The sequence below is a fragment of the Pseudorca crassidens genome, chromosome 9 (genome assembly GCF_039906515.1).
Source record: "Pseudorca crassidens isolate mPseCra1 chromosome 9, mPseCra1.hap1, whole genome shotgun sequence".
NCBI classification, from domain to species: Eukaryota; Metazoa; Chordata; class Mammalia; order Artiodactyla; family Delphinidae; genus Pseudorca; species Pseudorca crassidens.
This window is the reverse complement of record NC_090304.1, coordinates 54,433,419-54,458,425: the sequence shown is the minus strand read 5'-3', so window position 1 is coordinate 54,458,425 and position 25,007 is coordinate 54,433,419. Positions and strand designations below refer to the sequence as shown.

At 39.6% G+C, this 25,007-nt stretch overlaps 1 protein-coding gene across 1 annotated transcript in view; it reads right to left on the bottom strand.

The window, feature by feature from the left end:
* Positions 1-25,007, bottom strand: part of UVRAG (UV radiation resistance associated) — a 352,887-nt gene that overhangs the window by 4,434 nt on the left and 323,446 nt on the right. Inside the window, 1 exon segment of the mRNA XM_067750404.1 lies at positions 21,121-21,212. Coding sequence (XP_067606505.1) covers positions 21,121-21,212 — 92 coding nt within the window.

Sequence of the window (25,007 nt, the reverse complement as noted above, 5' to 3'; positions counted from 1 at the left end):
CACACACTGTCTTTTTTTCCCATTTGCAGCTATGTGCCATGAAACCTTTCAAAAATTTTTATTAGTCTTTCTTATAATCTTTTATGTTTTTGTTTTTTTGCAGTATGTGGGCCTCTCGCTGTTGTGGCCTCTCCCGTTGCAGAGCACAGGCTCAGCGGCCATGGCTCATGGGCCCAGCTGCTCCGCGGCATGTGGGATCTTCCTGGACCGGGGCACGAACCCGTGTTCCCTGCATCGGCAGGTGGACTCTCAACCACTGCGCCACCAGGGAAGCCCTAGTCTTTCTTATAATCTTAAAAAAAGTTGAACAAGAAAGGTATTTTCCCTTTTTTTATTAAAAAAAAGTTTTTTTAACTTTTAATTTTATATTGAAGTATAGTTGGTTAACAATGTTGTGATAGTTTCAGGTGTACAGCAAAGTGATTGATTCAGTTATACATATACATGTATCTATTCATTTTCCAATTAAAAAATGTATTTTCTTGATAACTTTGGGCCATCAGTATTAACATGTCTTACTAACTATGACATAGTAGAGAGACTATGGGTCTTTCAGGGGCGTGTTTCTGAATCGGGGATCTGAGTCCGAGTTCTTAAGTCTGCACTCAGGCTTTTCTGTGTCCTCTCTCACTGTCAGGCTGTCACGTGTGGCCAAGTCAGTGCTCTTGCCTGTGAGCGCTTCTCCTTTTTTGACATTTGCTTCTAATTTGCTGTGTTCTTGTAAAGTAGATGTCTTGAGAATTGTGTGCAAAGCAAGAGTAAACAGGATTTGAGTGATGGACCAGCAGATATCCTGGGCATAATATGCTTTATTATATGAGTTTTGTAACATTAGTTTTGGCTGCTCAGAATTAATTTTTTATTACTTCCAGAATCTTAGCAATGTTCCAAATTTTTAAGATAGCTGAGGTCTAAACAGCTCAAGTGTTGAATGACTGCATTAAAATATATACAAACACACATGCATTTTTAATTATTATAATAATTTATACTCCCTGGAAAACTAAAAAATATAAACCATATTAAAAAATAAAAATCACTCAAAAGCCTATTACCCATCAAATAACCATTATTTGGATATTTTCCTTTCAGACTTTGATTTTATATATGTGTGTTTAATTTAAAAAAGACACAAAACCAAACAAACAAAAACCAAAATGAAAGCTGTGTTTGCAGTATATATATACAATTCTGTATCCTGTTGTTGGAAGTTATTCAAACCTCTTGGTAAACAATTCTAAATGGCTACTCCATTGAATGGAATATCATAACTTACTTAATCATTTTCTTATTTTTGTGGATTTAAGGTATTTCTAAAGTTTTACTATTAAAAAACAAACTATTGTATTTCTGTATAAAAACACAATGCATAGATTTTTTTTTGGTTTTGTTCTTTTTGTTGTTTTGTTTTGTTTTTTGCAGTACGCGGACCTCTCACTGTTGTGGCCTCTCCCGTTGCGGAGCACAGTCTCCGGACGCGCAGGCTCAGTGGCCATGGCTCACGGGCCCAGCCGCTCCGCGGCATGTGGGATCTTCCCGGACAGGGCCATGAACCTGTGTCCCCTGCTTCAGCAGGCGAACTCTCAATGACTACGCCACCAGGGAAGCCCAAGGCATAGATTTTTAATAAAATAATTCTGACTTTCATATTTAATAGAAGGTTTCTAGAAGGAATCTTCATTACACGTTTTGGTATTAGTTAAATTCTTACAAGAAAAATAGGAACATTATACCTCTATTATTGCCTAAAAAGAGAAAGGTAGCGGGCTTCCCTGGTGACGCAGTGGTTGAGAGTCCGCCTGACGATGCAGGGGACACAGGTTCGTGCCCCGGTCTGGGAAGATCCCACATGCCGCAGAGCGGCTAGGCCCGTGAGCCATGGCCACTGAGCCTGCGCGTCCGGAGCCTGTGCTCCGCAATGGGAGAGGCCACAACAGTGAGAGGCCTGTGTACCGCAAAAACAAAAAAACCCCCAAAAAGGCAAATGATAGATTAAAAAAGAATGCCCAGAATGTTTCAAGATTCTTTTTGTCTGATTACAGTCTGGCTTCATAATTATTTTATCTAGATGGAAGAAGAGGTTGAAATGCCTAGATTTACTAATTATTAAGACCAATTTTTAAAGGCAATTGACAATTTACTTATCAAATGAAATTAGTACAGTATTTAAATAGTGATGAATAACTCACAGGGAATTTCTACTCTTAGAGACAACCAGAGTAAACCTGAGTGTTCTGGGGAAGAGTGGATGCAGCAGGAAATGTAGTAGCATTTCTTTATCCTCCACTTCAGCCAAGGGTCCCTATGTTCTAAGGCACTAGATATGGGGGCAAAGAGCCTGAGCTTTAGCAACTGGACTGAGTCCCCCAGTTCACTGCACACATTCTTCTCATCAGCTGTTTGCCTTGAATGGATGCCTCTCCTAGCTTGGCTTAGGTCCAAACTGGAAACATGACATCTGGGGTTTAATGCTGCAATTAAAAGGAATTTATTAAAAAACAACCCAAAGATGTTGTAATTACAAATTTACTAGGCCACGGTTTAGTGAAACAGGGCATAGGTCGTTGAATAACTGAACCACATCAGGGACTGTTAAATTACTTAATAATAAGCCTTTTTGCTACAAGTAAAAAAGGATATCCTAGGATCCCAACAATAGCATGGTGAGGGAGAAGGCAAGTGGCTTGGAGTTTAGAGGTCAAGGAGGACAGTCGGGTTTAAATTTGGCTTCTTTGGACCAAATCTTCCTTGATCTCTCTAAATTAAGGTCATTAATTTCTTTTTCATTCTGTCCTTATTTACTGCAGTCAGTTACCTTTTGTTATCTCTTCAGCTATATCTAGAGATATCTGGAGATGGTGGTGGTGATGAGAAAGGATGCTCAAACTTCTGGATCGGCAACTGTGATCCTGTTTATTTGGAGTTATAACTTAAGGTCGAACTCACCACTTGCTAGTTATATGACTGTAGGCAGTCACTTACCTTCTCTGTGCTCTAGTTTTCTTCTTTGTAAAATAGATTATCGGACTGTGGTAAGGATTAAATAAAATAACACACTTCAAATCCTTGGCAGAATGCCTGGCATATATACCGATGGCAGTAGTAGCTGTAATTGTGGTTGCTGTCGTTATTATTTGCTTCCATGGGCTCTGGATTCCAAAAGTATTAGCCTCATTTTACAGAAGAGGTAACTGAGGCTCAAAGACATTAATGTCTTAGACGGAAACACACGGCAACAGGTAGCAGAGGAACGACCAGAATCTAGATCTCATTCCTTCTACTGTTTCCTCCTATACAGAATAATGTTTATAGCAGGAACAAACTCAGCTCCTCCCACCCCCCACCCCCCATCTCCACTCCTACCCATCAGGGAGCTGCCTGCAAGAAGATAAGGAGTCAAGGCAAGTGTAAAAGAGTTTGGGGGAGAAAGTACTAAATCAAAAGGTTTATTCTGCCCAATGTGAAATTTCATTCCAGCTTTTTCCTTTTTCCTGAGGACATGGGGTGGGAAAGGCTTTGAATCAAGTGGAAATGCTCAACTGCCTCTATTTACACGATCTACCAAATGCTGAGGGACTAGAAGAGCTTCCCAGAATCCTTTGAGGTACATTCCAGTTGTCCCCAAACCTCTGATGTGTCATTTTTCTTTATGAATTTAGCTTCAGGGAGAGGGAATTTTTATAAGAGGGAGAATTTCTCTGCTTCCCCAACCTAAAAGAGGAGGACCCTGTTCAGCACTTCTATAACCATTATACGAATACCTCGCCATGAAGCCAGCCCAACCCGGGAGACAGCAGAACCAGTTCATTCCACTCCACTCTCCTTGCCCCACCACTCTCTCCCCATCTTCCTTTTCTGTTGGTTTTATTTCCCGAAGCTATAGCTTCTTTTTACAGAAAAGGGACTGGGAGAGGGGAAACCAAGTGAGTAAAGCACTGGTCCAAAATGTGTTCCCATTTCCACATCTCCCATATATAATATTCCAGACCTTCACTATAGCTCCACCATTATAAAATATGGGAGACGGGTGGAGCACTTCACTACCCCGAACCTATGTTTCCTCTCCTGTGAAATGGGTATATCCATCTAACAGCTGTTGCAGTCAGGATTAAATAAAATATACAAGGAAAATTCTTAGTACAATGAGTAGGTACTCCATAAATTATTAATAATAGAACAATAGCAACTAACATTTATGAAGTACTAGGGAATAAGTAATCTGTTAACAGCTTTATACATGGTCTCATTTCATCCTCACATCTCTATGAAGTATACATCCTCATTTTACAGATGAAGAAACTGAGGCACAGAGGTTAGGTAACCTACCTAAGATCACAAAGCAACTAACTGTGCTTTAACAGAGGGAGTCTGACTGAAAAATGTTAATTTCCTTCTCTCTCCCAATCCATAGGACTGGCCACCAAAACACACTCTACTTCTATTTGAGGGAGGAGTGAGAATCAGAATAATACTTTTTAGGTCAAGTGGCTTGATACCTTTTCCTTCTCTTCTCTTCTTGCCTACATTAAGTTTGTGTGGCATTTTTACTTCCTAAGACTTGTTATGCTGTTATAAGAATGTTAATGCATTCTAAGTATCAATTATGAACAGAAATACATTCTGCCGTGGAATGATATGAATGTGAAGACTTAGGGAAAAGTGAAATAAAGAGAAAATGTAAAGATTTCCCACCTCAAGAGAGTTCTTCAAGCTGGAGTGAAGTGTTAGCTCTTTGAAAACTTTTTTTTCCCTCTGTTCTCGTTCAGATTCACTTGTGCTTGTTTTATCTGTCTACAACCAGGTCTCACACTGTAAAGTATTAGGAAGGAGTACAATTCACAGTCTCAAATATGTGTCTTTCCCTCCTACAAAATGTTTCCTCTGAGGAACATTACTAGATCACAGCTGGTCAAAATGCTAAATCTTGATTGTCTGGATCCTGGCCAAAACCTACAGCCACAGCTCAGTGGAATAAGAATACTTAAAAAGAAGGGAAAAAAAACAACAACCCACACTTTTAAATAACATTTGATCTTCTTCTTTCTCCCCCTTGTAGCAAACTATGACCTCATGGCAGTGAGACATCTACATGGAGGTGTTTAAGTTGGTTTACAGTCATTAGAAATGTTTGAAGCTCTAGGTACTACTCTGCGCCAATAGCATGTCAACTCTGCTAAAAAGCAATAATAGTTTCTCACCTTCTTAAAGATTACTGCTTAAATAATGCAGAGCAACGACAGGGCTGCACAGAGTGCCAAAAGCAGGTTGCCAAGGCGAAGCTGAGGCAGAATTACGTCTTTTGGCAGCTGAGAAATTACAATATAAAGTTAGTTTAAAAAAAAAAAAGACAACCCATAAATTAGGCTACTAACCTCTTTGAAAATCCGGCAAAGGTTGGGATTTACCTTTCTCCTTTTTCTATCTCAGATCAAGTAGAAGCACACAGCCTCCTTTTGGAAAAGCCAAATTGAACAGCTAGCTCTTATCTCCCAGGAGGTAGCTGGGGGTTAATAGTTTTAAGCATGCAGAATCTTGGCCAAAGGCAAGTGATCTAAAGGTCTCTCACCATTACAGATAAGGGAAAGTGCTTAATCTGTGCCCTGGATGTTAACAAAAACAAGAAGCAAAATAAAAATAGAAACAATCTTGGCCCAAAGCACAGGCTAAAATCTGTGCCAATGGTCACTTTTCCCCTGGGCTCCGCTTAGAAGTTTTCCTGCCAAAGCTTGACTAAATAGAAACAGAGTTTAAAAAGGAATAACTGAACAAGGGAGCCTTTAGATTTTATTTAAAGTGAGTTCTGATGGAGAGACGAATTTGTGAAAGAGAAAATTCCACAGGCAAAGGATAAAACAGGCAAGCTGAAGAAATCCATTTCCCCAGACTCTGTGATGTGAGGGCCTCCCTGGTCCTGGGCAACAGGGCCCACCTTGGAAAAGAAAGGTCCCAGCATACGCTATGAACAGAGGCTGAAGGGGTTCCCACAGCATGGAGCCCACCTGGAAGCCAGCTTGGTTCCTTCAAGGCTGAGTTCCCTGGGATTAGGGAATAGAGAGTGATCCTCCAGGGAGACAGAAGGTCCCAGGAGCTGGCAGGTCAACCACTTCACCCATCAGCTTTCCGTTTAAGAAATCATCACACAAATTTAACGTACTGAAATCACAGCCAGGCAAGGCAACAAACATTATGAGGACTGTACATGGTCTGCAGAAACAGAAAGAGATGCCAGGAAGGATACCTGATGACCCCTCGGAGTGTCTAGATAGCACCTGAAACATGGGAGTGATAAAGTGTTTATGCTGAAACTAGAAAAAAAAAAAAACGACCTTTGCCAGGGAAACCAGAGGAATAGCAATGTCACAGCCCAGCCCCAGAAAGAACTTGATAGGGAAATTTAAACCTTGGTCAGAATTTAAAAAGTAGACTTGCAGAGAGAGCTAAAGGAAGCTTTAGACTCCAGAGGCCAATGACAGAATCTATGAAATTAAGTTTTTGAAAGACACTGCTAAAGCTGAACCACCATCACATTTCTAATAAGCCCTGACATGAACCGAACCACGGGGCCTTAGTTGTTTATTTTAAAAGAAAAAAGGATAGCTCTGCCACCATTTTCAGAGATGCTGGAGGCCTTTGGAAGAAATGCTTAAATGACAGTTAGCCATCATTTAATCACTGCTTAGAGACTGTGGGACTTCAGGGACAATGTCTTGGGAACCTTATTTTTTGTAGCCCTCTGTACTACTGCAAGAGGTGCAGTATAAACTGTATGTATATTAACAGAACATATTAACAAATTATTTACTCCCTCATTTAAATATATAGTGAGTGTCTATGCACAAGGCACTGTGCACTAGACTCTGGGGATACAATAGTGATTGGAAAAAGCCATGGTTCCTGCTTCTGTGGCGCTTATAAGTGGGAGAGGATAGACATTTGTCACAGAATTATAGATATAAATTCAAAATGACAACCTCTGACACATGCTATGCAACTAACCCAGTAGAGGCCAAGATTTGAAGGGCTAGTAGACTTCTTCACCAGGTAAAGAGTGGGTGGGTGGGTGGGTGAGAGCATCCAGGCAAAAGGAATAGCATATGTCAAGACCCTATGTCAAGAGAGAGAACGTTTGAGGACTCTAAAGGTCATCTAGTGAAGAGTAGCACGGCAGAAGATAAAGCTTAAGAGGAAAACAAGGTCTAGACCCTGCAGAAGCCCAGAGGCCATGTTTAGCATTTTTCTCTTTATTTAAGTCATTAAAGTGTTTTAGGCTAGGGTGTGTGTCTGTGTGTGTGTGTGTGTGTGTGTGTGTGTGTGTGTGTGTGTGTGTCTGTCTGTCTGTCTAGGGGGGTAAGGAGAGAAAGAAAGAGACTGATTGATTAATTTGTATTTTGACAGGTACACTCTCACTGAAGCTGGAGAACAGAGTGGAGAGGGTCTGGAGCAGATGCTGGGGGACCACAGGCTGTGCAGTAGTACAGGTGAGAGATGATGGAGGCCTGGGCCAGAGTGGAAATGTATAGATACAGGCAAATAGACATATTAGGGGAAATCAGCAGAGGCTGTGAAGGTTGGATATGGGGGTAAGAGGGAAAGGGAGGAACCAGCTGGCTTCCTGGCCAGCGTAAAAGAATGGATGGAGATTCCATTTGCTGAAAACAGAGCACTGGAAGACCATGAGGCTTGTGATGGCTGGGGTGGAAGACAGGAAGAAAAAAACAAGGGCACACAGAATGTGCTGTGAAAAGGTCCAGGAGGCAATCTGAATAGAGGTCTGATATCGGAAAAGAGATCTGGGCTGAAGATTTACACTGTGCTTCCTTTCAATGCGGGTGATAATTAAAATGATAGTTGTAGATAAGATCACTGGGCAAGGGTGGTGAAGAAAAAAATCAGAGAAAAGAGGGCTAAGGACTGAGCCTGAGGAGCTCCAGTCTTTTATGATGAGGTAGAAGAAGAGGAGCCTGCAAATGAGATAAGGAGCCGTCAGAGGAATGAAGAAAAATAGGGGAGGGTTATAATAATAGGATTCCTTTTCTGGAACCACAAGATGCTAAATGATCCCTGTATAAAACATTTTATTTTTAACATAGTTATAAGAGAGGCTGTACAGGGTGATGGTTAAAGTAGAGGCCCTAAAGCTGTTCTGCCTGGGATCAAATCTTAGCTCCTCCACTTGATGGCTGTGTTACATGTAAGTTATTTAAACCTCTCTGTGCTTCAGTTTCCTCATTTGTAAGATGAGAGGGGATAATGGGCCCTAATTCACTTGACTGTTGTGAGGATTAAATGACTTAACTAAATAATCCATTCAAAATGCTTTGGAAGAGTGCCTAGTTTGCAGTAATGGTCATTTGATATTAGCTATAATGACATACTTATTATTATCTATATACAACTGTCCACTACCAGAAGGATTATTGAACAAGCATCATATAAAACGACCTTTAACAACTCCAAAGTTGAAACAGAGCTTAAACTCAAAGATCATACTGAAGCAGCCAGTGGTAATTTCTAATTCTGCAAAGCCCTGACAGTTTGTTTTTTGTTTGTTTGTTCTTTTGGCTGCGTTGGGTCTTTGTTGCCATGCGCAGGCTTTCTCTAGTTGCAGGAAGCCGTGGCTACTCTTCGTTGTGGTGTGCGGGCTTCTCATTGTGGTGGCTTCTCTTGTTGTGCAGCATGGGCTCTAGGCACTTGGGCTTCAGAGATTGTGGCGCGTGGGCTCAGTAGTTGTGGCACATGGGCTTAGCTGCTCTGCAGCGGCATGTAGGATCTTCCTGCACCAGGACTCGAACCCATGTCCCCTGCATTGGCAGGCGGATTCTTAACCACTGCCCCACCAGGGAAGCCCCGCCCTGACAGTTTTTGATGGGCCAAGACCATATCTCTACAGCCTTCTTGAAACTTACTATAGTGTTTTAGATCTAGAAAAATGCTTATCTGCTGATACTTAGCACACGCTAAAGAATTCCTCCTGAAAAAGAGGCTTCTTAGAACATGATATCTCCCGTCCATTCACTTAAGCATGATCATCTTCCAAAGCCCAATTCAAGTCCTACCTCCTTTGTTAAAGCCTTCTTCAACCATATGCCAATTTAAAGTGTGCTCTCTGAACTCTGAACTCCTTGATCAATACTTGTAATTATATTATCCAACTGATGCTTAATATCATCACTTGTATTTCAACAAGTATTTCAGTTAGATATTACTGACATCCACATTCACTGCCCTGGCAGTCTGCTAGGCACTGGGAATAAAGAGGCTTATAAGATAAGGTTTCTATCATTAAAGAGTTTCTACTCTAGTAGAGAAGACAGAGTTAGCCAATAACCAGAACACCATGGTGCTCTGTACACAGTATATACATTTTGTATAATGGAGGAGGGAGCCAGCAGTCACCTAGAGGACTCAGCAGAGGTGGCTCCCTTTGACTGGCACTTTGAAGCATAAGGGGGAGTCAACCAGGCTGTGTGTGTATATGTAGGGGCAGAGGGGAGTAAGAAATGAAGGGAAGGCTATTTAAGTCAGAATAAAATACAATATGTGTGCAGTCCAACTGTGGAGCCAAGTCTTGTAAGCAATGTGTGGGAGGGACCTGGTCTTCTATTCCTTGAAATCCACTGCTCCACTTCCCAATCTAATGTAGTACAGAGTATACAGCAGATGCTAAGTGGATATATTTGTTTTATGAATAAGTGGATTTGATTAGTTGCACCCAAAAGGAATAATTTATGTTATTTTTCTTTTGGCAATGTGTTGAGAAACAGTTGATATAAAAGTAAAAAAGAAGTAAAAAAAGAACACTACAGGGTTACTTATAAAGAACAAAACTTTCTAAAGATACAGTTATAGTAAGTCTAAATGATGAACTATTATGCAGCCACTAAAATGATGCTAAAATTTTTGTAACGCCATTCGTAAAAGGCTTAAGATATGATAGACAAAAAAGCAGCATATACAACTGCGAGGACTGTGCTTCAGCACTATAGCTACTAGTCACACAGTACTGAGTACCTGCAAGGTGGCCAGCTGGATTTGAGATGTGCTATAAATGTAAAATATACACCGGATTTAGACAGTTTAGTATAAAAAATGGAATGTGAAATATTTTGTTAATAGTTAAAATACTGATTACATTTTAATATTTTATTGGAATTAAATAAAAACTATAATTAAAATTAATTTACCTATTCCTTTTTACCTTTTTTCAATGTGGCTGCCAGAAAATGTAAGTTTCTATATATGTGGATCAGACTGTATTTCAGGGCTGGTATAGATGACATGATCTCAACTGCATAAGAAACACACAGAAAACGGACTAACTTAACAGTGGTTTCGCTCCCTGGATTATAGGGCTATTGTTTTCCCCTCGTCTGTATATTTTTAAGTTTTCCAAATTTTATTCATTGATAATCAAAAGGAATGACGAGAGAGAGACAAGGCACAAATAAAAACGGAAAAAGACCTCAATTTGGTTCAAAGACTTGGTTGCTGGAGGTTGAGAAAAGCAGCCCAGGGATGCCCAAATGACTTTCTCACTGATGGAGGGTTAGCACACAAAGGATGTTGGCCAGCTGTTCTCTATCCTGACTGGGGACAGAAAAAAGCGGAAATGGGTGTTAACCGCAGAAGGGGGCCTGTAAGTTAAATATAGGGAAGAATTTCCTGAAGCGAGGGCGTTTAAACTCTGGAATGAGTTATGGAAGGAGCCTCGTCCCCCAAGGTCATTTAAAATACTATAGATACCCATATGCCTTGAGTGTTCCTGTCTGGAGGCAATGAGATGACTTGTCAAGGTTCCGTCTAAAATAGCTGTCTTAGAGTAAATAACTCCAATAAAACTTTCTTTTTCATTTATTTTTGACCAGGCTTCACTTTTCCTATTAAGGATGCCAGCCTGCAAGGAGCACTCTGAAAGGCAAGCCCATATGATACAGCTACCTTAAGTAGTGCTCTTGAGACTTCAAACACAATGTCATTTGATCTAAATTTAAAAACCAACGTCAGCTAGACAACAGGGTTTTTAAGTCCCTCGGGGGTCACCTGCTAGAGACTAGTTCTGAATTCAGCATGAGCAAATGATGGAGGGAAGGAGAGAAGATAGATCTGCTTTTAAAAAGTAAGGCTTTAAAAAAATGTTAATGCTGGATAGGGTCTCATTTTCACAGGTGGATGGTTTGCCTTAAGAGCTGAATTATTATATCACTACCTTCTGGTTTTATAGAAAGACTGGCTCACTTGCTCTAGATTTTCATTATTTTTAACTGACTGAAAAAGCCCATTTTCTTAACATGTGTCAAAATTCTTAGCTCCTTTCTTTCTTATTCGTTTGTTCATTCAAAAAAGCTTGATCGAGTTTTATTCTATTTATAGAAAGGAATAGAGAACTAGATCAGAAATAGGTCAGCAGAAATACTACCTAGAGGTTTTACCACTGAAATGATATGACCTTACATAAAGCCACTAGTTGCTTCTCGCAAAGTCGCATCATTAAACGCTGGAGGGAATCAGAAGTATCCCAGCAAGCTGCAGAACAGCCAAGGATACTTCTCCTCAGTTTTCTCACTAAGGTCACTGAAATTCATGCGGTCTCTATAAAAACGGCACACCTGGTCCTAAAACATCAAGTTAAGTTAGTGCAAGGTTGAGCGCCATCATTGTAACGGACTGTCCACTGAAGCCGGGGCTCAGGCTCTTAAGTCCCACACAACAGTGAGACTGAACAACGCATGAGAATATTTTTGCAAGTCTTGTTCTTCAAAATATTTGTCTTATGTACTCATTCAGATTATAAACTAAACAACTGTCAACTAAGCAAAGGCAGGGCAAATCTAACACTTCTGAATTTTCTTTTATCTCTTGAATAGTGCTATATGCAGAGGAGACCCTTAATGAATTGTTAAATGCATGAATAATACTTAATAATATTTTGTATAGTCCTTTTTAGTTTCTAAACCACTTGGACAGACATTATCTCATTTGTTTTGTACAATTATGCTTGGGAAATACAGCTGGTGCTATTAACTCCATTAAAAAAAAACTGATACTCAAAAACAGTTTATGAAAATTAAAGGAAAGAGCTGAAGTTGGAGCCTATGTTTTCTGGTTCCCAAATTCAGTGCTCTTTCCACTGTTAATTGTGAAGCTTTACAGTCAGTAAAAACTGAACTTAGAATAAAAAATTCCATGTATAAAGCAGGAAAGATGGTTTTGAAATCCTGCTTTTATCATGTCTTATTCTGAGAAAACAAAAACAAAAACATGAAATTCGGGCAAACATATGTTTTAAGCCAACTCATGTGCTTCCCTTAGCTTTCTTGTTTCTTAACCAATGGAGTTGAAACATATACTCATTTTTGTTTCCTTTGGTCTTAAAGTTTTTAAATTCTTCACTAAGTTTTATGACTCTTATGAGTTTCCTACATCTCTGAAGTAAATGGGGTACAATAAGCAACAAAGAATGTCTTCACCAGACCTGCCTGTCCTGATTTTGAGTGTATTTTTCTGGATTTGACTTTGATGGGCTTTCCTGGAGAAGGTAATAGGTGTTAGAAATTCAGTGGCAGAGAGACAGGAGGGCTGGGGAAGGGCAGAGAAGGAAAAGAATGACCGCTAACTAATAAGAGGCAGCCTGGTATGATAAAAAGAACATGCAACTAGGAGTCAGACAACCTGGGTTTCTGGTCCCAGTTCCATCACTTATTATCATGTGATCTTGGCAAATACTTCATATTTCTAAGTCTCAGTTTTCTGACCTGTAATATAGTAATCATCATCCTTGCCCTGCCTCCTTCACAGGGTTGCTAGAAGCTTAAATAAAAACATGGAAAATTCTACAAATAAGAAACTTTTATTTTACATAGCTTCTCACTAGAGGTGAGAGTTACCAAAGAAGGTAGGTACCAAAAAAAGTAGGTAGGCAAATAGATTTGTAGGGTACTTATCTCTAAGGCTTCAGAAGGGTCATATAAAGGACTTGGGGAAAAGTGGAAGGGTGATGGTGAATATTTTGTACCACTAACGTACAAGGCAGCATGAGCCATTATTAAAAATGTGACCAAGAACCATGTTCTATACCTATCTGTAAGGAGAAGACTGTAGATTTTAAGGGAAAAACAAAATACCTATAATAAAGAATGGACTTAATTTTTAAAACAGAGATAATAACTATGATTCTCTTATCTATTACATATTTATAATACTTACCATTTATTGAGCACTACTATGTGCCGGAAGGATGCTAAGTGTTTACATATTTAATCTTTATATCAACTTTATCAGGTACGCACTATTATCTCCATTTTACAGAGAAATTTAAGCTGAGAGCTTAAACTTGCCTGAAGTCACAGAGACAGTGAGTGGGAGAGTTGGTATTCAAACCTGTAGTCTTACATGCTCTTTACAACTGGGCAACGGCTTCCTACTCTGGCCTACACCCCAGTCTTCACACACCCCAATTCTCCTTGTGCTCCAGGTCCACTAAATGCCATCTTCTTAGTGAAGGCTCGTCCAATTTCACCCACACCCCTCACACCAGGAAGTAAATGACATCCTCAGAATGTTCCAAATAACTTATCCACCTTTCTTCTGTACTCATACTTGCTGCTGTCTATTACATATTGTTTGTTCCTATTTCACTGCCTGCTCATTGCTGCTCAAAAGCCTAGTGGGTAAGACTTGGTGGAGAAGTGAACTTAAGCTACGGAGGGAGGACGTGTTACCTCTGCACCTGCTGAGTGAGTGAATGAATGAGGTAGGACGTGAACTGGATCTTGAAGTGAGAGCGACGTTTGGAGAGGGCAGAGGCAGAAGCAGGCGATTCTAGGTGGTGGGAACTTGTCTGAGAAAAGAACTGAGGTCAGAAATGAGCGGGGCATGTCTCGAGGTCAGGTGAGCTGGGGTGAGAGAGGGTGGAGGTGCTGTCCCGGGACCTGCATGCGGGGGCCCCGGCGCACAGCCCATTCACAGCCACACAGCACATAATCTCTTCCTCTCAGTTCTAAACTTATCGTCTCACTGGCAGCCATCAAGCAGCGCCTTGGGCGTACGTTCTCCCCTGACCATAATTCAGCACCAGCATCAGCTGTGCATGCGCTTGTCAACTGGAATCTTGGACCACTTTGTAGTTAGTAGTAAAAGAAAGAAAAAAATGCTATGTTTAAGTGGCATGCTGGTGGCTTTTAACCAAAATATTCAAGAGTACAACCTCTGAGCTGAAATTCTGCTTTTCAAAATTGTGTTGCTTGGCAGTTACAACGAGGTTACTGATCCAAGGATGAGAAAAAGGAGACTTCTTTTGGAAAGGACTAGCATAAAGCGCTGAGAACTGTGCCCCAGGTAACTGCGTTCATGTGGAAAAGGGATAGTTTTAGGATTAATCAGGTAGATGCTTTGATATAAGAATTCTGTAATGTGAAAGAAAAAAAATCACTTCGTTAAAGGAATTTTAATCACATTGTCTTTTCTTTGAAAAGCAAAACAAAACAAGCTGTCACATAACTTCGAAGCTTTTACGATAAGGAGGAATTCAGTGACTGCACTGACCCTCACAGCCAGTTTGAAATCCTCGGCACCAAAAGAACATACGGTCCACGAGGGACCAATCTGTGAATGGTAACAATCACACAGAAACTGGAAGTGTTTTCTTTTACAAAAGATGTAAGAGGCTCCCTTAGGAGCGTGAGTTTTTTTACCCTTTGCCCTAAGGAGCACGGGCTTGGGAGGTAACTCCTCAGTTCATGGCTGCTCTCAGAAATTCTGAGGTTTCCTCTGAGGCTAAAAGTGTTTGTTCCAGCTTTGTTTAGATTTGTAACCTCCAGCCTGGCTTCCACAGCGGTCTTTACTTGGATCGTAATGTAGCATGCATTTTGTGGTACTCTGCATCTGTCTCAGTAGCCTACTTTTCATTACAGCACCATAAAGTGGTACCTACTACTCATTCAGTGTTAATGTGCTTGGTACAGTGGCTCAGAGGGGCACTACATAATGTGTGAGTTTGGGGCTTAATGGGTTACTACGTCAGTGCCAGGAGACCTAGACTCCAGTCTTATTGCCACAGGCTCATAGGTCAATCATGCTTGGAAAGTCATTTATTTATTTTCTTTTTTAAATTATTTTATTTTTGGCTGAGCTGGGTCTTCATTGTTGCACGTGGGCTTTCTCTAGTTGTGGCGAGCGGGGGCTACTCTTCATTGCGGTGCGCGGGCTTCTCACTGCAGTGGCTTCTCTTGTTGCGGAGCACGGGCTCTAGACATGCGGGCTTCAGTAGTTGTGGCACGTGGGCTAAGTAGTTGTGGCTCATGGGCTCTAGAGTGCAGGCTCAGTAGTTGTGGTGCACGGGCTTAGTTGCTCCACGGCATGTGGGATCTTCCCGGACCAGGGCTCAAACCCGTGTCCCCTGCATTGGCAGGCGGATTCTTAACCACTGCACCACCAGGGAAGTCCCTGGAAAGTCATTTAATTTATCTGAACCTCAGAAATGAGAGTTGCTGGAAATGATGGTGTTTTAGGAGGGAAAGGACAGTCAGGTTGCAGTGAGGAAGCATTTTGGGTAAATTGTCTAAAGAGATCACAGAAGAAAGGGAAAGGGATCTGATCTCTAAAGTTCCAGTAATTTGTTGTGATCTTGTTTCTCACTTAAAATATTAACTTTTTTCCCCCTAATTTTGTATTTTCAGTTTTGTATTGTTTTCTTAAAAGGGTTCCCAAATTGCATAAGCTCTAAGTACCACAAAACCCAGATTCTCTCTGTTCCTAAAATGAATGTGCACTCTAGCTAAGTGGTCTATTCTTTGCCAGTAAACCTACTGTGCCTTTTCTAAAACTGTTCCCTCTATATGAAGGGATGGATGGTGGTGGGAGAGAAGCAAGAGGGAGAGCACATTCTAGACAGAAGGACAGCGAGTGTGACGAGTCAGGAAAGAGCGTTTTCATGCTAAGAGGAGGTCAGTATAGGACTATACATGAGAGGAGGGGGAGGGGCAGGTAGTCGGGAGACCACAGAAAAGGGCTTGGATTTTACTCTAGCCGCTGAAGCTAGGGAGTGATTAAGATATAGCTAAAATTTTAAAAAGTCACTCTGGCTGCCGCGGAGAATGAACAGAGGTGGGACAAGAGTGAAATTAGGGAGGCAAACTGGACTGGTGCAGTGTCTGCGTAAGAGCAGGTGGTGACTTGGACTGGGATGGTGGCAGCAGAGATAGTTGGAAGTACACTTGGTGGGTAGAGATGACATGGTTTGCTGATGAACTAGACTGGCTCAGGGAGGAGTGAAGAAAAGAAGGAGATCAAGGATGTTTCTCTGGTTTGAGCAACTGGGTAGACAGGGTGTCATTTGCTGAGCTGAAGAAGCCTGGTGAAGGACAGTTTTAGATGTTGAGGCTGAGGTGCCTGTGATACTCCAAGGGGAGGTGTCAAGCAGGTCTCTGACTACAGAGTTTGCAGGAGAGGTTTACGCTGAAAACATAACTTGGAGGGTCATAGCATATAGATGTTTTTCAAAATGGGGGCAGTGGATGAGCTCACATGAGAAGAAAGAGAGAGAAAAGGAGAATACTATGGAGATCTCCATATCTAGTGATCAAGAAAAGGAGGACAAACAGGAAAAACAGGCAGAAAAAGTGCAGCTGAAAGGAGGAAAACCAGGGGAGGGTAGTATTGTGGAAGCCAAGAAAGAATGTTTCAAGAAGGCAGGAATGGCCAGCAAGGCCAAATGACACTAAATACAGACTAGTAGGATAAGGATGGAAAAGTGGCCGCTGGGTTTGGCAACATAGCATTCTAGACACCTACCTAGATAAGAGGAATTTCAGTATACTGATAGAACTGAAATCAGGCTGGAGTATGTTAAGGAGGAACTGGAAAAACAGAACATAAATAGACTCATAATCATCATAAAAATTAAGTCAGTAGCTAAAAATCTATACTTTCCCTCTCAACAAATGAAAAACACTAGGTTTTTCAGACCTTCAAGATATAGATAATTCCTATCTTACATAAACTGTTCCAGAGAACAGAAAAGAATAATAGAAAAGAAGGGAAAGCACCTCAATTTACTTTATGAGGCTGCTACAACCTTGTTACCAAAATCAGACAAAGATTATTATATGAGAAAGAAAAATTATAGGCTAGCCTCATCTCATTTACAGAGGCAGATATCCTAAAAATATTAGCAAATCATGGAATCTAATTTAAAAAATAATAGACTCAAAAACCAACTAATGGTTACCAAAGAAGAAACATGGTGGGGGAGAAATAAATTAGGTTGGGATTAACAAACACACACTACTATATATAAAATAGATAACCAACAAGGACCTACTGTATAGCACAGGGAACTCTACTCAGTATTCTGTAATAACCTATATGGGAAAAGAATCTGAAAAAGAATGAATATATGTATATGTATAACTGAATCACTATGCTGTACTCCTGAAACTAACACAGCATTGTAAATCAACTATACGCCAATAAAATTAAAAAAAAAAAGATACGATCTATACACCTATACCTGTATCTATAATGGAATACTACACAGCCATAAAAAAGAATGAGATAATGCCATTTGCAGCAACCTGGATGGACCTAGAGATTATCATGCTAAGTGAAGTAAGAAAGAGAAAGACAAATACCATATGACATCACTTATATGTAGAATCTGACATATGACACAAATGAACTTATCTATGAAGCAAACAGACTCACAGACATAGAGAACAAACTTGTGGTTGCCAAGGGGGATAGGGGGTAAGGGAGGGATGGATTGGGAGTTTGGGATTAGCAGATGCAAACTACTATATATAGAATGGATAAGCAACAATGTCCTACTGTATAGCACAGGGAACTATATTCAACATCCTGTGTGATAAACCATAATGGAAAAGAATATGAAAAATGATGTATATGTATAACTGAATCACTTTGCTGTAAAGCAGAAACTAACACAACATTATAAATCAGCTATACTTCAATAAAATAAGCTTTAAAAAAATAAAAAAGTAAATCAGCAAATCGAATCCAACAATATACAAAAAATAATTCATCACAACCAAGCAGATTATAGCCCAGGAGGCAAAGATAATTTAACATCAGAAAATGTATTACTAGTTATTAACACAGGAAAGAAGAATATAGTGTTATCTCAATAAACATAATAAGCATTTTATAAAATCCAAAATATACACATTTATGATTTTAAAAAAAGCAACTCTTAGTGAACTGGGAATAGAAAGAAACTTCCTTTTGCTAATAAATAATATCTATCCAAACTTGCAATAAATATAATACTTAATGGTGAAAAGAAGTATTCTCTTTAAAGTCAGGAATAAGACAAGGATATCCACTATTGCTGCTCCTCTTCCATAATAAAACAAAGGACAAGAAAAAGTAATAAAAGTTGTAAAAATAGGAAGAAACAACACCATCATTCACTAAAAAAATATGATCGTACCCACAGAAAAATCTGAGAGAATCTAAGATAAACCATTGTAATTAATGTTAGCAAGGCTGCTGGATACATTCTCAAAATACAAAAATCAGTAGTAGTCCTGTATACTAGCCACAAAAAAGTTGGATGATGTAATAAAAAAATTTATAACAGCAACCAAAATGGTAAGCTACCTAGGACTAAGTATCTAATAAAAGATGTGTAAGATCTTTATGAAGAAAATTTTAAAACTTCACTGAGGTATGTTTAAAAAACAGACAAAGCATATAAAGAGATACCATGTTCACAGTTAGAAAGACTCAATATCATACAGCTGTCAAATCACTCAGATACAGTTCATAAGTCCAGAAAAGCCAAAAGAGTTCTGAAGAAGGATCGTAAGTAGGAGCCTCACCCGACCAGATATCAAGAAAGTTGGGGAAATCTTCCTTTTCCCTTGCTATGAAGGAACATGATTTAAAGAGTACGCTCCTGGCCTCTCTCCATCCTCCCACTCGCTCTTAGAGGAGGAGGGCCTTTTCTAATCAGTGAATTTAGAGGGAAAAATAAAACCTGCGTATTCTTGGCTTAGCCCCATCTGGGTTCTTGGAGGAGTCACCTGACAACCCTCTATAGTATAGTTAAGGGCCTGCCTCTGCGGGGAAAGCCTGAGGTTCTCCAGTTCACATCGTGATTGCAAAAGTAAGTTTAATTTTGAGTGATGTCTTTGCAAGCCTTTTTATTATAGATCTAAAGCCACTTGGAAAATTCAGCTTTATCAGTAATAAAACTGACATTTTGATTCCTATTAGTCTGTCTCTTGTATCTCCTCTCTCAAGTGGTTCCAAATGTCAGAGGGAAGAGAGATGCTCAAACCTCAATAAGACTTATAGAAATTACACCTTATATTAATTAAAAATGTGGTACTAGCCTGTAGATAGACAATAAAACGATGAAGCAGAATAGGGAGCCTGGAAACAGATCTGTGTGTAAGTGAACTTGATGCATGAAAGAGATCGGCATTATCAACAGTGGACAAAAGATAGAGTCTTCAATAAATGACACTGGGACAATCTGCTGTCTGTACTGAACAAGATTCATTTTAGTTGATTAATCAGGTGGTGCTGTGAGTTGCCTCTTTTTTTGATCATTTTAAGTTATTTACCATTTGTGTTATAAAACCTTTCATGAATTATATACCTTGTTTCCAACTAGATGACAAATCCCTTGAAGGTAGGGCTTGAGCCTTATACCTCTTGTTACCTCCAGAGTACCTATCACGGAACTTTACACTGACAATGTTAAATACATGCCTGCTAGCTCACTTTTTAAATTATTATTATCATTACTATTATTGTTTTACATTAAAACTCAGTTCCTAGACCTCATTCCTCAGGGCATACAGGTCCATATCAACACAAATTTTTTATAATTATTTTGATATTCTGAGTAGAATTTTTTAAACAATTGTGTATTTGCTTAACAGAAGTCCTATCTAAAGTCAGACATCCAGAATTTGCATTTTGAAGATCATGAGACAGAAACAGAAAACGTCAAAGGTAAATCATAGATGCCACTTTCTTGTTCTCCTCAAGGCCTATCTTGATGACACAGAAGAAACTGAAACTATGCTTGTACTTTCCTCCCCACAAATTACTTCTCCACCTACCATCTCACTTCATCCTCACCACAAACCAGTGAGATGAGCAGAGCAGGGATTACAGATGAGGAAATACGTTTCAGAGAGGCAGGAGTTTAAATTCACACAGCAAATCAGAAAATTGAAATGGCAAGGTTACATGGATAACTTATTTGAGGTTTTTAAAATAGGGTGTTACACTGTGATAGAGGTTGAACAATTTGGCTTGAATAAAGGAATCTCAAAACTTAAAAAACAAAAATTCACATAGGAAATCAAAAAAGATTTGGGATCAGAAGCCAGTGCTCTTTAGAAGAAACCGTGCTGTTCCCAGCTGTCTAACTAAAGGCCTGATATGAATTCATGTGATTTTGTAAGTCATTGCCCATCATCCAAGGATTCGAATTACTAAATGACTTGAGCCAACAGCTTTCCATTTATTTAAGTCAAACGAATCATCTAATGTTTTCTTTGCATCACTTTCCCTCTCCCCTTGTCTTTGGAAGAGGGTCATGTCCATCCTGACAAAGCACTTTTAGGCAGCAGCTTGCCCTCATGGCACAACAGGCACTGACATCACATGTGAGAAACGTTCCAGTATGTGTGTGTCTCTTGGTCTCAGACTAGGTCCTGACAGCCTGACCTATTCCTTGTGTGCTTTCTTCCCTTCACTCTCACAACCACTGATCCTGATGCTTATTCTGTCCTTCGCTTGTTCTTTGGAAAAGTCCTGGGGGCTCCATGTCCCCCTTTTACGAATCACATGGCTATCCTCTAGTCTCTGCTTCAGCCAAGCTCTCAAGGATTCCTTGTCCCGCCAACCTTCCCATGTCCAAACAGCACCCCTTTGAACTCACCCCCCTTCGTGGGTGCTTCGCCCTCTTAGCCAGACTGGAGCTTAGACCTACACAAGTATGATGGCTGCCTTTCCTTTTCTTCAGATATCTTATTACAGAAGAAAACCCAGAAGGAAGCTGTGGAGCGATGTGGAAGTCAGGCAAGTTTCTCAGGATTATTATCCACATTGCAGTTTCTGGGTATGAGAGAGAAAGGTACTCACCACCTGACCATTAGTCCGTGCTCCATGAAGTTTTTCAGGTTAGGGAGGGTTTGCCTCAAGTCTGGAGTCCCTAGTCCATGTTGATATCTTAGCTGCAAAGGTGGAAAAACAGAATTAAAAGAAATTTTGGCAGATACTAGGCAATGCTTCCCAAACATGATTCACTAAACAAGTCCCCCCCCAACACAATTTTAAACGCTGAAAGAGGAAATGTGAGTGTATGATCCCAACATCATCAACCTCACTTTTTGGATGGTGTTTAAAGGTAGCCTCCTCATTTCCTGCTCCCTTGCCCTCTAACGTTGGAGAAGACTAAGAACCACCAACTGTGGAATCAGGATTATTTCCAAGACCCCTGTAGAGTTTGCTAACTCCAGGGACATATACCATAAAACCAGTATTTCATTTTAGGGACTGAACGTTGCTATTACACACTCTGAGCACATTCAGCCCTTTTTACACGGACCCTTTTCCCTTTGTAGAATCAAGAACAAGGGTCATGCTGTATCCATCTCTGATCCCCAAGTGTCTGACACAGTGCTAGCGCTCAGTCAATGCTTATTAAACAAACAGCAAGTCACTTTTGACAGAGGCTGTGCTTTATGTTATTTCTCTTGTGCCTCTAACTTTCCTCTTTCTCTAGGACCAGAGTAGAGAGCTATAGAGCTAGTATGAGGAAACTATGGCCTGTGGGCAAGATCTGCTCTTAGCTTTACTTATTTCTGCTAGAGGCTGATTTTCTAAAATTATGTGTCCTTCTATGTGCCTTGGGTAACCTACTAAATGGTTTTAATCTGTCTGTTCCCGTCTCCTCTCATTTTGTCTCTGAAGACCGTTTGCTTCCTTCACTAAACATAATAGAGACCCGAGGTAAGGATATGTGCATATTCATACACACGCTCACACACACAGCATCAAATACACAGTAAGTATACAACACAGCCCTGCAGAAATGTATTTTTCAAATGACATGATATATATGAGGAAAGGACTCTGTAAACTGCATACTGATGTACAGATATGAAGGGTCATCTGTATTGAAGTTTTACTTTTCTAGCACCTAATTTAAAAGTGGCTAAGTTAAACTTTTAAATATTTTCCTCTTTTAAAAAAATTAAACCACTATCAACAGAAAAAGTAAGTTTTCTTTTGTTTGTATCTAGTACTCTATTGACTTTTCACTTAAGTGTGAGTGACATTTAACAGAGAAAAAGTTCACTCTCACTACACTGAACTTTAAAAAGAAACCCCCAAACCTAATCAGGTCTCTTGAATGGTCTGAATACACACATAAAATAAGGAGGCAGAAACACAGAATGTTAAAGCTAAAAGGTATCTTGAATATTATTTAAGCTAATCGTTTTCTTGTGCAGATGGGAAAACTGAAGCAGACAGAAAGAGCAAGGAAATTCTCCAAAGCCACATGTTTCAATGGCAAAGACATTATTAGTCAGAGTCTCCTTTTCACAACCATGCCACTTACACCAGCTACCCGAAAGTCTAAGAGGAAAATTGGTTGAAAAAAACCAAAAAACCAAAATCTTGAGAAGACAAAGGGAAAACATTCTTTTCCTTTTCCAAAGCTAGCTTGGTGACCTAAATCACCTCCTGAGATTTGCTGACCTTGAATTATGAGATCTCCTCCATATTAAATGACATCATTTCTTATATTAATATAAAAGCATTTTTCCACACATTGATAAAATGGCTGACATCCCAATATGACATTCCTGAATTCATTGTTTCAATAAAAAAGTGAAATTGTTTACACATGGCATGAAAATTTCACCTGTGATTCATACTGAAAAATATTAAATATCAAAAAAAAATAAAATGACCCCATACTAAAATAACACTAAGCTATGTGTCCCTGAGCCAGTACGTGGTCAATTGCCTGCCCCAGGCTCCACAATGGAAGGTGGGTGTTGAATTCTTTTCAGAGACCACAGTGAAAATTTCTCTCCAAGTCTGATTTCAACTAAAAAAGGAAACTGTGGGAATTTCAAGCCTCCACCCAAGTCTTAACTCTTCATTTGTTGTATAGCATTATTATCTTTATCATAGACTCTTGGGATATCTAGCTTAAAGAGATCATGGAGATTATCTTTTCCAACCTCCATCCTTTCATAAATGAAGAAACTAAGACTCAGTAAGACAAGTGTCCTGCCCAAGGTCTCAAAGCTGATAAGGGCCAAAGCGAAGGCTAGAACCTCTCAATAACAAGTCTGAATTCTTTCTATCATGTAGCCCTCTTAACTTTCAACATACAGAACTAAAACAGAAATTCATACATAATAAGAATATATTAAAATTTTAAAATAAAGTACACGTACTGTTTTAAGTCTAACCTACTGGAAAGGCTTACAATGAAAAAGCATCAGTTCTTTGCTCTTCAGTAGCGACCACTTTTAGTTGTTTCTTCTTTACCTTCATATTTCTAAATAATACATTTATATTGATATTTCTTACTCTTTCCCCCTCGTTTAGACATCATCTACTATGTTCGTGCTATGTAAAATGAGAACTTAGCTCTTTTCTTAGCACATTTTATCTCCTTATCCCCATACATTACCTACTGACTTCTTATTAACTATGAGGATTTAACTCTCCACTCTCCCAAATATACTTCTCATCCTCTCAAGCTATTCAATTATTTTTGAATATAACATTTTTTGTTAAATCAATATTTAGTGTTTACCTTATACCTACAATAATACTGTTCACTGCTAAGCCATATAGTGTACTATTCCTTTTTTGACCTTTTGTTTGTTTCTCCTGAAGTGATAATTACCATTTTCCCCACTTGTTGAGTACCTACCTTGTGGATAGTACTACTTGTTGAGTATCCACGTACCTATCACTAGATTTTCCCCCAATTAGGACAAAACCTTAAATCCTTCCCAATCTGATTAAAGACACCATATAATCTATCAAGCCCATTTCCCCGCTTGGAGATTGTTTCCTGAAGCACCCTTCTCGCCGCTCTAATCTGAACAGGCTGCTCTCTAGGCTGGTTCCATTGTTACCTTCCCAGAACTTTCTTTCACCATAATCCTGGAAATTCTGTTTACAGTCATCCCCCTGTATCCCCAGGGGATCAGCTCCAGGAGCCCCTGCAGACACCAAACTCTGTGGATGTTTAAGTCCCTCATATAAAATGGTGTTGAATGTACAATGAACATAGTCAACCCTCCACATCCAGGGTTTTGCATCAGTGGATACAGAGGGCCAGCGGTACTTCTGTGCTGAGGCTCTTGTTTCCTAGATCTCATCACTTTTCTTGATTTACTGCCTCATTTTGGTGGAGCATATTCTACAACAGCTTTCTGGGAAAGGGCCACATGAGAGGTATCTTTTTTAACACCTTGAATATTTAAAAATACCTTTACTCCATTCTCACACTTGAATGATAGTTTCCTTGCATATAAAATTCAAGACTGAAATGATTTTTCCTTTGGAATTTCTGAAGTATTGTTTCACTGTCATTTAACTTTGCACATAGCAACTGAGCAACCAGATAACATTCTGATTCCTGATCCTTTGTGTGTGAGCTGATTCCTGTCTCTGGAAGCTTTTAGGATTTTATTCTTTAATCTCAGTATTCAGAAATTTCACAGTGATAAGCTTTTGTTTGGGTCTTTTTTTCTTCACTGTTTTGATCTCACTTCAGTGAGTCCTTTGTTCTTGTTTTGTTTATTTCCTTCCAGTTTTATTGAGATATAACTGACATACGGCTCTGTATAAGTTAAAGGTGTACTGCATAATGATTTGACTTACATACATCATGAAATGATTACCACAATAAGTTTAGAGAACATCCATCATGTCATATAGACACAAAATTAAAGAAAAAAAATACTTTTTCCTTGTGATGGGGACTCTTAAAA